This window comes from Caretta caretta, chromosome 1 (assembly GCF_965140235.1).
Source record: "Caretta caretta isolate rCarCar2 chromosome 1, rCarCar1.hap1, whole genome shotgun sequence".
Taxonomy (NCBI): Eukaryota; Metazoa; Chordata; order Testudines; family Cheloniidae; genus Caretta; species Caretta caretta.
The window spans coordinates 226,232,761-226,246,536 of record NC_134206.1 but is presented as its reverse complement, the minus strand read 5'-3'; the positions used below and the strand labels follow the sequence as shown (position 1 = coordinate 226,246,536).

The 13,776-nt window shown below is 37.9% G+C and overlaps 1 protein-coding gene across 3 annotated transcripts in view; it reads right to left on the bottom strand.

Moving 5' to 3' along the window:
• LRP6 (LDL receptor related protein 6) overlaps window positions 1-13,776 on the bottom strand; it is a 201,198-nt gene that overhangs the window by 75,363 nt on the left and 112,059 nt on the right. For all 3 annotated transcript variants that reach the window (XM_048824492.2, XM_075121110.1, XM_048824499.2), the window contains 4 exons: window positions 12,690-12,886; window positions 11,771-11,902; window positions 1,793-2,189; window positions 564-735 (listed from right to left, as the gene is read on the bottom strand). In XM_048824492.2, coding sequence (XP_048680449.1) covers window positions 564-735; window positions 1,793-2,189; window positions 11,771-11,902; window positions 12,690-12,886 — 898 coding nt within the window. The remainder of the gene's footprint in view (window positions 1-563; window positions 736-1,792; window positions 2,190-11,770; window positions 11,903-12,689; window positions 12,887-13,776) is intronic.

The window sequence follows — 13,776 nt, the reverse complement described above, 5'->3', positions numbered from 1 at the left end:
AAGAAATGAAAGGGGGAAGGAGAGAAACCTATTCCCCCTGCAATGTTTGAAACCCTTACAACATTGTGCTACGCAGATAAGAACTCGGAAATGAAATTGACTAGAAATATGTGAAAATGACTAATTTATTTTAAAACTGTCTGAATTGGAAAAAAAGCACAAATAGTAAAACGCACATATGTTTACATAATTTTTCCTAATGTGTTATTACCAATGTAAGTAAGGAAATCTGTTTTTTTTTTTAACATATGTCTAAAGATGTCCTTTTTAAACAAATCCTCCCAATAGCAACCCATCCCCACTCCCCAGATCTATTACCTGGTTATTAGTCCCAATTTATAGATAGAGAAACTGAAGAAGAGTAGTGAAGTGACTTGCCCAAGGCCACAGAGGAAGTCACTGGGATTAGAATTAAAGAGTTCCTCATTCAGAGTAAATCCTCCACACCTATGCTGCCTCCTGAAGACCTTCATGGCAAATATATCAGTGTCTATAGCTAGACAAATGGAAGTTGCTCTATTGTCTTAACTGTGTAGAATTAATTAAAAATGCCATTAACAAACCTCAATTTTGTCTGTTTTCGCATCTCCCCAATATATTTTGCTTTCTGCATAATCCAGGGCCAGTCCATTTGGCCAGCCAAGCGAAGTATTCACCAGCACAACTCTGTCTGACCCATCTAATGCAGCCCTCTCAATCTTTGGAATTTCTCCCCAGTCAGTCCAATACATGTATCTGCAATGGAGAGCAGAAGAAAAGTTTAAAAATACTTTAAAACTAATGCTTTCAACATTAATGCAGCTCATCTCTAATACCCCCACACCTGTGTGATCAGAAGACATACAACACAGACCAATGCATTTCTAGAACATGATTTCTATCACTGAGGTGGTAAAATTCAACTTGTGCAATATGTCCTCAATGGTGCTTATATGTGTAAATGCACTAATCAGTTTAAACAGAATTCCCATAACAATCCGCTGCAATTCTCATAATTGTATAGCCATTTTTAACGAGCTTCAATTAATAGCCAATTCTACTTAGTTACCCAAATCTGGAAACATGGGCAAAGACCAGAAAGAAATAAAGAGGACCAGTCAATTAATCAAAAAGTAGAAATAGTTCATTTGTCCCCATTTGGTAACTTGCAGATAATCCAGGTTTTTTAATTTCAAGCAAAGAGAGTATATGTAATATTCATGTTCCACTATCTGCACCAGTGTACATACAGGCATCAGTTCCTATTTTACTAAATTTTTGTTTGTTTTATATATGCAGGGACAGGGTTGACTTTTTTAAAAATCTTTTTCAGCTAGAGATGAACTGACACTAACGGTTCAGATGTTTAGTAATTATTTAGTAATTCTGAGAAATTGCAAAATGAGAAACAGGAAAAGAATAGGAGGAAGAGGTTGAAAAAAAACTAAAAAATTTTAACTTTGGAAACGTAAGACCTCCCACAAATCAAATGGTATTAAAGATCACTTGTTCTTAAATTTTCAAATCAGTGTACATATATCTGCATAGCCCAGATCATGTTACAGTTAAAAGCCAGATGAGTGAAAGTGAGTTTAATATGATAAAAAAATTGGTATTATTTATACTCCTGAATACAGACAGGCTTGAACTCCACTAGAAAGATCACTAGGGTTTGTATTTTTTGTTTGCCTTTTAAAGAGACCATAGTGTATTTGGCATCAGAGAGCTACAATGAATCTCTGCCATTGTTAAAGGGTACACATTACATTTCTGAATGATACAACTTTCTAAAACATTTTAAACACTTCCTTACCCAATCATGGGATCCAATACGATTGCTCTTGGTTCTTCCAAGTCTTCTGATATCAAGATCTTTCTCATAGTCCCGTTAAGTCTTGTCACTTCTATGCGGTCAGTGCCGGTGTCAGTCCAATAAAGGTTTCGGGCAACCCAGTCCACAGCAATGCCATCGGGATGCGCAATCTGTGCCGTGACAACGAACTGACTACCTGATCCATCTATGAAAGAGCGGCGAATGGCCCTCACCTCATCATCAGTCCAATAGATGTATCCTTCCACAGGATCATAGTCAATAGCAATGGCATGACGGATGTCCTCTAGCTGCAAGACAATGTCTGTAAAATCCGGGGTATCCAAGGAAATGCGCCTCAAGTCCGTCCTGCGGGCTAGGAGCAGTAATTCGGTGGCTCCTGAATATACCAAAACCAAACAAAAAAAAATACCCTTAATTCAAAAATTGCACATGATAAATATGTAGATTCTTAGCAAGATTCTCAGCTGGTGCAAATTAGTGTGGCCCCACAGACTTCAGTGGTACTATGCAGATTGATTTGCACCTCTGGAGAATCTAGCTCAAAGTTCTTCAGTGTGAATTTTGGATCCAGTGCTGAATGATTCAGAGGACATTTTCTGTAGAAATGGACTATTAAAATCTGCATGATAATAAGAAAATGTTGATGAATAGTGCCCTTTTGGTCCAACTTGAATTGTACATAGCATGTAAATTTTGCAAAGTTTAATATATTACAGTATGTTTTAGATACGTAGACTTGGCAAAATTAGATTTTTTTATATATAATTTCAATGGCTAATACCCGTTAATTTTTAAGGTTTTTTTAAGATTGAAAATGTAAATCGATACCAAAGCTGTGGAAAATTAAGGGAGGGTTTATAACTGTTACAATACAAATTGTCGACATCACATGTCAAAATATACAAGGTAAAATATGCTTAAATCAAATTAATAAACTCTCAAGCAGCATTTTCTTATTCTATCTGTAAATTTTAATTATCAATGGAAATACTTTTTCATCGGGGTGCGTGTATGGCAAAATCAATATTTACCGATATTTATCAATAAAAATTGAATCCTTCCAAAAGCACTGAAACCAAATCAACAAATCTGTTGTGACTACATTGGAACCAACAGTTGGCTACCCTCTCATAGATAACATATCTGGTGGCAACAGGGAAAAACCTTTTATTAAAAAAAAAAGTGTGTGTTTAAACAGTGACATACCTATGAAACAAGCTAATATAAAACAATGAGAGTGACCCTCCTGTGAAATTCCTGTGTCAATCAACCTGGCTTGTTTAACAGGGGGAAATGCATCATATTGCTGGGATTGACTCTCATGAAGCTGGATGGACTCTTCATTAACACATCTAATGAAAGAAGTCTGTATCAAGATGTGAAGACCACTACTACATAGGCTTACAAAGTCATGCTGAAATGAAGTGTACTGATGCCTTTACAACCTTTACATTTACAGAGGGAAAAAAAATCTGTTCATTTATGCTGTAGCTGATTTTTCCATAGAGTACAGCACAAGCTAGTGGTGAATTTGTCATTGTATCTGAAAATATTTTTATTTTCAATAATGATTTATTTTGCGGGATTTTAAAGTTTTTATCTTATGCCAATGAATTTCATTTTTATTTAAGATAAACCAACTTAACTGGAATGGGTGAGGTGATTTATCTATTTGATAAGGAGTGACTGGATGGCTTTAAGAGGATCACAAGCAGGGCTGGGTTTAGGGGGGTAGAAAGCAGAGCAATTGCTTGGGGCCCCAGAAAGCTAATGTACATGTTTCAGCCCTGAGCAGCGGCTGAAGCCCAAAGCCCTGAGCTTAAGGTAAGTGGCTGTAAGTTTTTCTAGTGCTGGGTGGGGGGTCACACTTTACTGTCTGTCTGTGTGTTTTTTAAGTCCAAAGAGGGTCGACAGCACAAAATGGTTGAGCAACACTGCTAAAGAAGATGGTGATTTTGAACAATAAAAGTTTAGAACATTAATACAAGTGTTCTTTCTTAAGAATGGACTAAAAAGACCTTGTGTTATTCTCCATCCTAAACCATCGCGTTCTCGTTTAGAAATATATGTATACATTTGTCAGCTATTTAGCTAGCAAAAAACTCTTCTTTTATGCATTATCCAATGTAGGTTTTCCCCATCCCGCAGCTATATTTTTATGCCTTCTTTAAACTTTAACATGAGACTTAAACAAAAGAAAAACATACCAGGGTTACAAGGGTATGCTACACAGCAATTAAACACTTGCGGTTAGCCCACGTCAGCTGACTCAAGCTCAGGTTGCGAGGCTATAAATATACAGGGTAGATGTCCGGGCACAGGCTGGTGCCCAGGCTCTGGGACCCTCCAAGATCACAGAATCTGGAACCCAGGCTCCAACCTGAGCCCGAACGTCTACACTGCAATTAAACAGCCCGAAAGACTGAGCCCGAGTCAGCTGACATAGGCCAGCTGCAGGTGTTTAATTGATGTGTAGAAATACACTATAAGTCCCATGATTACAAAAGTTAAAAAAAAGTAAGCAACCTTGTCACAGAAGTCTATTAACTACCATATCCACAAAAATAAATAAATAAATAAATGAAATCTTGATTCGATGTCAAGGTCAAAACATACTTACATTGAATTACCATATATACAGTAATAGATGCACAAGTAATCAATTTGCCACCAACTACCTCAGCTATTCATAGTCAATTAACAAAAGATTCTCCAATACAGCCTCATCAGAATCTACATCATCTTTTATCCAAGCTTCCATTTGACCTAAACTGTAGAAATCATCATCATCAACTGCAGTTGAAGTGGTAGGAATGCATTACCACCAGGTCTGAAGATGATGATCAAAAGAAGTCATATGAAGTATTTCAGATAGTAATTTTAATACGTAACTTTAAAAAACTTTCTTGGACATGGGTGAAAGTTATGATCATTTTGAAGAACTATTGCCAGTTTGCCAGAAAGACTTCAGCTGAGTAAAGTACTGTCTGTGCTGAAATTCACCCTTAAAATTGACCTTCTGATTGTTCTCAAATAAGCTCCATTTCAACACAGCATTGACAAAAGAAAAAAGAATTTTGTTTTGTCAAACAGCCTGCAGGCTGGTCTCCACTGTAGAACATACATCGACATAGCTACATCTCTCAGGAGTGTGAAAAATCCATACCCCTGAGAGACAAACATACCGACCTAACCCCTGGTGTAGACAGTGGTATGTCTATGGAAGAATTTGTCTGTTGGCCTAGCAACTGCCTTTTGGGGAGAATTACCAATGCCGACAGAAGTACCCCTCCCATCAACGGAAGTATTGTCTACACTGAAGTGCTACAGCGGGGCAGCTGTACTGTTGCAGATGTGCCGCCATAGCACTTTAAGTGTAGACATACCTGTGTCTCTAGGACCCATGTCTTTAAGACCTCATTCAATATCAGGAAATTATTGGCTTTCAGTTAACCTATGTTGCACACCGGATCTTTGAGCTAAGAATTTCATGGTCTTTATCTAGGAGCATAGCAAACATTCCACTCATCAAACAAAACCAACCCCGCAAAAACATGGCCAATCAAGCAATAAAGAGTTAAAAACGTTCTTTAAAGTGATTATCTACACCTCTGTAAACAGACAACTTATCTGGCTAGTTATATCGCTTTTGAAAGCCATTCTGTTGGGAAAATGGGAATTGATTAGCAGAGAAGCACCTCACCAGAAGTTTAGGTTGAAGCGGTGTAACTTCAGATGATCTCAGCAGGCTCTCCTTGTCCTGACTAATACCAAAAGTAGTAAATCTCAGAGGTTGGAATATCTATAGGATGACCACTGGCCACATATCACCACCTTGATCATCATCAAGGAACAAATAAGGGAAGACTCCAAACTAAAAACTAGACAAACTTGTACAAAACATCCGTTGAAAAGCCTCATATAACATTGGATTGTGAGGACTATGTTCAGAGGACTATGCAAGACATGTAGGTTGCGCAAGACATGAAGTTTTTAAATCTCAGTATTTTGTTAATTCAAATTCCAAAGGTCATTAAAAACAAACACATACACACAAGACTAAAGTCCAGCTTCAAGACTCTGTACATACACCATCAATTTTCTAAGATAATTACCCAGAATAGTTGCAGCTTGTAACTTTTGCCCTTTGACCCCACGGTAACGAAGTTTCACTTAAAATTTTTGTGTTTTTGTTTTGCTTTGGTACAAGATTAAAAACAAAAACAAAACCAAAAAGCTTCTACCTCCACTGGTGAACAATACAGGAAAAAATCATACCGGGTACACATACTTAAGAGGAAAAAATGCAGGAAAGAGGATTTCAGGTTTGTGCATACCTGTGTATAGGGTTTCAAGTCATCATTTACTGGGGCACTGTAACTCCTTATGAATATACAAAATGGCTCATAACCCCACTACCACCATGACTTCAGTGGGAGAGGGGAAACACACTGGAGCTACCAAATGTAATGTGCTTTTTTAATTCAAGTGTTACGGAACTATATTTAAAGTTAGCATTTAACAGTAAGCCAAAAATACTGAAGTAGTGCTATAAATTAAACAATCGAGCAGTTTTTTAAAATCAGGTCTTCTGATTACCATCTTGCTGATCTCCCACACAATTTATGAGAATTTTAGCACCCAATAGTTTATAAACGATTAAAGTTGGAGACCAAGACCAACATTTAAAAAAAATATCTACCTATACGGGTTCCTAGAGTTAGGTGTTAATGGGAACTCACTGGGTGCTCAGTTCTTTTTGAAAAGTCAAGCCGCTTATTTAGGTGTCTAAATATGGACACAGAAGCCTTACTCTAGGGCACCCACGTTTGAAAACTTTAGCCTACTTTTATTAAGCAGTTTGAAAGCTGGCTTTGCAAGCTGGCAGTGCATTGTATCAGTTCTACTACCCCTAATATTTCTCTAGAAAGTCTCTACTAATAATCAAGTCTAATTTAAACACATGGGGGGAGGAAGAGAGATCTAGGAAAGAATGGGAAGAAGCAAGCGGATACTTGCAATGACATGACTTTAGAGTCGTATGTGTCACGACCTGCCAAGCTTTACAATGAATTCCAGCTTTACAATAGTATAAACAAAGCATCTGCTTGTTGCCCTGGTGATCTGTACATTATTTTACTTTAAAACCATTGTTGGTCCCTCAGAATAACAGTATTTTCTTGGTATCGGTCCAGGACTATATAAATAACAGGACCCATGCCTAGCACAAGTCTAATGCTCTCTCTGTGCCTTATCAAGCGTAAGTAATGAATAAATTCTCAATACAATTATTACATATTTGATTAAATTTCCTTCTCCTAAAAATCTTTGCCTTGATTTTTATCCCATCCCATTTATTTTGTTGTACCTGTTGCTGTCAGTCTGCCCCTGCTACTACAGGAGGAGAGAAGAGATAGAACCCCAGCAAGATTTCTCATCTAGATGACAACAGCCTTGAATTTACAGAGGAAAAGGAAGAAGTGTCCAGAAATTAATGGCAAATTTCTCTCTTGTTTAAAGGGAGGTGGGGAAAGGAACAATTTTAAAATGAAGAATCTTGATATGTATAAAGAAATCTGGATTCAGGCTTTACAGGCTGTGGAGGCAGAGAATTTAGGAGTTTCAAGGGGTACTCTTAAACTGCAACAGGAAATACAGAGTTCTGGTAGCTGTCCTCAAGACAAGGAAAAAAAGAAAAAAACAGTATAAGGGTTGCTAGATATGGATGGGATAAAGAATGTCTCTTCTTGACAGTGACAGGAAAACCAAAGCAAGATTCACAGCCAAAAAAAAATTATTTATTTATTTACTTTTTAACAATGCTACATTAGAAAAATATTAGGTCTCCTCACTAAGTGAAAGCAACTACTGTAGTGTTTATTCCTTTCCAAGGGCCAACAGTTAAACTGTACTGGTGGTAGAAAAAGTGCGAAATAAGAAGAAAATGTCTAGCGCACATAAGGACACAGAGTGCAAGTGAATGAATGGGGAGATCTTCCCAAGATAAACAAGAACGCAGTAGGCCTCTAAAAACAAACTCAAATTTTACCATTAAACAAAAAGAAATGTCAATCAAACAGTATATATACAGCCAGAGTGTCAATAGAATTAGGTTCATATGGATGCATGTCATACTGAAAAACACCCCAAAGTGCTTTACAGAACAGCAAGCTAAAGTATCAGTAGTTCAATGACAATGTAAGTATACTGGCTGTAGCAGTTGCATGCTCAAAATAGCTCAGTTAGCCTTGGACATATCGATTGAGGAATTGCTGGCTGGCAAACTGGTCATTCTCCCTCTCTTTTCTTTGAGTAATAGGGATTTTTGAACTTTCACCCAGATGTTGGAGGAGTGTTAGCATTGGAAGTAAGCCAAAGTCCCAATTACATAACTGTTTTCTTTTGGAAGGGGAGTGGAAATTAAAAGTGACTGAGCAGTCAGTATAATTAGTCATGAGGAGAATAACTAACTTTATCCCAGTTCATACATCAACCCTTCCTAAAATACTTTGGAGAGAAGTTTATGGAATCTACCCAAAACAGGAAAGGGGAAAAAAAAGGTATTGTTCTGAATAGTCAGAAAAAATGAAGTTCCTCCAAGGTGCAATTTAAAAAAACCCAAAACACTAGAAAACACACTTTGCTATAAACTGAAACTATTCAAAAATGCTAGTTGTCATGGAAACTGCTCAAGGAGGGTCAGCCAGCCTCACCTTTGGCTGCAAGGTTCATCTGTCAATGCCAAACCACTGCAAACATGCACACAATAATCACCCTCCAAATCTTTCCTGTTCTGGCCAGCGCGCTAATCTAACATTCCAGAAAAATAAGGATCTCTGCCTCTCAGAGGTATTCCTTTCAGTATGAAACAATTTATTATTTAGTTTCAGAGCTATCATGATTTTTGCTCAGACCACCACTAGAAGATAAAATTGCCTTGAAAGAAAGAGGCATTGTCTCTCTCCTCATTTTCACTGCTCTTTAACTGGAAATCATCTTTTTTCCCAGCAAAGTCAAAAACATGTTACATTTCAAAACCTCATCTGAAACTTTAATTATTCAGCTTTCTTTGGTTCTTTCAGCACAACTGAAATTTACTGAATGGATCTGGCTCACAGGGAAAAATTGATTTTTTTAATTCACTGTGTTCAGTTTCACTTTTTCCAGGACAGACATATTTAACAGGCCAACTGCAGAGTAAAAATGGAAAATCAATTTATTTCACTAATATCAGTAAGCAGCCTACAAGAGAAAGTCTACACATAAACAAGAACAGATTTACTTCTTTTAGATCCTTGGGAGTCCTGCTGGCCTGCTCTTTTTAACTGCAATGCCCCACAAAATTCACAATTTTGACATTTCACAACTACCAAAAGCAATCGAATGCAACTTGGAGCTGGCCCTGTAGGGCTCAGGAAAGTCCTGCCTCCCTCACCCACAGCAGCCCCAAGTCTCTGTCACCTTCGCCACCTCAAAGAAGGAGCACAATTGTCAAAGACACTTTTTTTTTTTAAATTATTATATAATCTCTGAGCAAAGCATAACAACTTTGAAAGCTGGACCATACCCCACACACAGGCCTTCCCTGGTTCCCTTTGGTCCTATCCTCCCCCAGCAAAAGTCTCTTAGCAGCTGTGATTTACCAGAATGATGCGTACTGGGGCATTAGGTAAGCACAGCGAGACATCCTAGAATGTGAAACAAGGCTTGAGGTGTATATATTTTTACTTTGTTTTGCACTGACTACTCTAATCCTGTTTAGCAGTGGGGTATACAGCACGTATTGACTAAGGAAATGGATTTTCCATTTTTAATTTCCATTCCACCTCTTAAAAGGTGGGCTTTTTATTTTGGATCATTCAGAGAGTCAGGCAGAGTCATAGAGTTTAAGACCAGAGTGACCACCAGATCATCTCATCTGATCTCCTGTATATCAGAGGTCACAAAACACCACCCAGCCGCCTCCACACCAAACAACCATAATTAGATCAAAGTATTATAGCCCTCAGGAGACTAAACTATTGTGTGCCACAGGCAGAGAACAGGAGGGACACACAAATTGATATTGATATGATCATCTAAGTCTCTGTTGCATATACTCTACATATCGCTCGCACAATGCTTTAAAGTGATTCTTAGTAAATAAAATCACTGATATATGAAGAGCTATGCTGTATGTCTGAACAGGAGCACACTAATGGTTCAGTATCTCATGTTCTTATGGAGAGAATGGAATAAAAATTGACTCACCATGAACCAGGCAAAGAAATAAGCTGATATATTTTATGGCTGTGAATACCCAGAATCTGATATCAGAGTTTAAATCATTATTTGAAATTTTTATTTATGAAAATAAATACTCTTCATCTACATGCCTCAGATAATTTATTTTGACAGGTAATAAAAACATTAGCTTGTTCATCATGGTAAGGATGGGAAAGTAAATTTTTTGCATGGGCTGGCAATTCCTCATGACAATTTTGCAAGGCTGCTTTAGAATCTTTATGCTTTTTTGCTCTATGTACAAGAGGCAATTTATTTTAATAAGGTTCTCACGGACACAACTAGCCATGTTAAACAATCAGGAGGAGTGAAATAGGAGGAGATAAGAGGAAACACTGAAGAGCAGCTGACAAGTCCTAGTAAATGTCTTAAATTAAATATAAAAGGGTACATTAATAAAATAAAAAACATTTTTTTCAAATTATTCTATTTAAAATTAATTCTGCCTATATCATTTTATGGGTTCCCCCCCCCCGCTACCTTTTCAGTGGGGAGAGAGTCTGCATGAAAAAAGGTTCTTTGTTTTACAAGAGTTAATTTGATCCTGATACTTATTCTTCAGCTGTTTGACATCAGGATCATTATAGCAATCCGATCCAATGTTATAAATTATTTAGATTTTCAAACTTGAGTGCCTAAAGTTAGGCACCTGAATCTATATTTAGGCACTTCAGTAAACATCACTTGATTTACAGGGAGGGGTGTTGAGCAGTCATATTTCCCTAACAAGTCAGCTAGACCTCTGGGTGCTCAACACCTCTGGAAATAATGCCACACTTATTTTAGTGCCTAAATACAGATTCAAGTGCCTAACTTTAAGCACATGATCTGAAAGTTTCAGCCTATGATGTTAGGTATGAATGGGGTAGGATAAGTGGCAGCATTAAAGAGAGATTTTGCTTGGTTGGATCTCAAAGAAGGGATGAAAATATTTAATGTACAATAACAACAGAAGTGCTTTACAGACATTAATTCACTGAGGCCAGGTATACACTACAGACTTACATCAGTAGAACTGTGTTGCTCAGGGGTGCGAAAAGTCCACACCCCTGAGCGACAGAGTTATACCAACCTAACCCCTGGCATACAAAGGGGAGAGCTTCTCCGTCAATATAGCTCCCACCTCTCAGGGAGGTGGATTAATTGTACCGATGGGAGCAGCTCTCCCATCATCATAGGAGCATCTTCGCTTCAGCGTGACAGTGGTTCAGCTGCACTTATGCAGCGTTTTAGGTGTAGACCTGCCCTAAGAAGCAATATATGAGGTAGTTGTTACCTCCTTTTTTAAGAGATGAGGAAACCAAGGCTCAAAATGCTTGCCCAATGCCACATAGTCAATCAGTGGTGGTGCTGGGACTAGACCCCAAATCTGGTCTCCAGTACCTATTCTTTAGCCATGAGACCATGCCTTCTCTTTTTAAAAGTAGACAGATGAACATATTAACAGAACACAATTAGAAGTTTTCCATGCATATGCAAGTCTTCAGGGAACATTCCCTATAATTTACATCTGTATTGGAAAAGCATAAATCATTCTATCCTACTATTTCCCATAATAATATTTCCAAACCAAGAGCCCCTTCATATGCTTTATCCAATTAAATGGACAAACACCTTTCTTGCAGAAACTACATCAAGTTTATTCCAAAATAATCTTTCAAAAACAAAGCCTACCATCTTTGCAGTTCTTTCCATTCTCAAGGAGTTTCACACCAGTGGGACAAGCACACTGATAAGAAGGCTTGATAGGAGACATCAAACACAAGTGGGAGCAGCCACCATTATTACTTCCACATGGGTTTGTAGCTGTTGAACATAAATCACACAGATTAATATTTTTGATAACAAATGACCTCCTCTCGTGTGTCAGGAGGCACAAGGCTTTTTTAAGAGTCTGTGTTCGGAAAGTGGATAAAGGAGGAAATAATAAACACAGAACAAGTAAAAGTTAATTCCAAGCATTAAGAGTGGATAATTATTGTACCCAACTGCAAAGACATTGCATATTTCCTTTCTTGAAAATGTGGCATTTGGCTCTACATAGGATTCTTGTTTAATCTGTGCTCTTATCAGTTTCACAAACTGCTCAGCACCAAAACAAGCAGCGGTACGTACAAAAATACAAAATGCAAGCAAGATAAATTCACTAAAAGGTTAAGATGGTGGTTATCCTACAAAACTAGTCATGTTTAACACCATTAGCCACATTAACAATAGTTTCCATTCAGGAACATGGACTTCTCAGGTAATGCTCAAGAGAGAGAAAAAGTAAGTCCCCTATTGTTTAAATCTCCAGCACATGGCCCCCTTAAAAATAAATAAATAAAAAGGAACGCTGCACAGCATCACTATGGCAGGCAAGAGGAGGAGGAGGGGTGAGATGTTTTATTAATGTTAAAGAACAACGTAAAGAATACTCATTGTCCCTTTAGGTCTATTCCCAAGTCCCCTGCTTTGGAAACTGTTGCATCATAAAGCAAATGTAGCCATCCAGCTCTCATGTAATTTCCTCTTGTCCCCAAACAGAAAGGCATATCAGACTTCTACAGATCAGTTCCAACCTGCAGCTAGAAAAGAAACCAAGACTCCTTACCATTTGGCTGCCTCTGTTGACTGAAAACATGGATATCCATGGGAGAGAAAATGTTGGAATGTATTTCACGCAGGTCCTCCCCAGAATACTTGTTGCAAGCCAAAACAGAATGAGTGTTCCAGTCAGTCCAGTACAATGTGTCCCCAAACAAAGTCAAAGCAAAAGGATGTGGAAGAGAACCTTTAACCACTGCTTGCCTAATAGGGTATAAGGAGGAAAACACATGTTCACATATAATTAAAAGTACACTTTTGTTTTAAATTTTACATTTAAATAGTATAATATCTATGAAAAGGTGTTACACTGATAGCACTGCTGAACAAAGTCTTCTGTTTATCCATGGGAAAGCGCATTAGCAACGGAGGGCAATTCACTTTCTATTGGCCAATCCGTTGACGCCAGAATGCCAACAGATGCCAGCTGTTCGGGGTATACAGCTCCACTAACAAAGCACTATAAAAGTGCCAAGGAGTAGTTACCTTTTCAAAGTGCTGTACAAACATTAGAGAGTTATACTGAGATTACACATTTCATTTCACACATGCCAAACCACCAATAAATAATTCAAGTCACTTCCAACCTTGACACAGATTTAGAACTGAAAGGGTTTGTGATCTATTACCAAGCCCCGGGGCCAACCATCTCTTCTAGGTTTACTATTATTTTCAACCATTAGAAGAATAGCTATCGTATCAAAAATTTAAATATTACAAAGTGTTTAAATACCAGAGTTCTATTTATCATCATTTATTTAACTAGATTGTTTTAATATTTATTAAAAGCAGGGCCATTAAGAGTCATCTATTGGCCACATTGCTATGACATCTCTTCTCACCCCAGTTTCCCCTTTTATGCGGTCCTTACCTATCCCCAAAATGAAGTACAAACATTGTGGAAGACAACATGTTCAGATTACTGCTATGCTGAAATCAGCCATCAATGAATCTGGCCTCATGGGATTAAAGCTGAGTATTTTGCAGTCTTTCTCCCTCACCCCAAAAGCAGCATGTTCTACCTCACACATACGAAACACTGTAGCTGACTTCCGAACACCCCCTTTACCCAGTGTTCTTCTGTTCTGAATGTT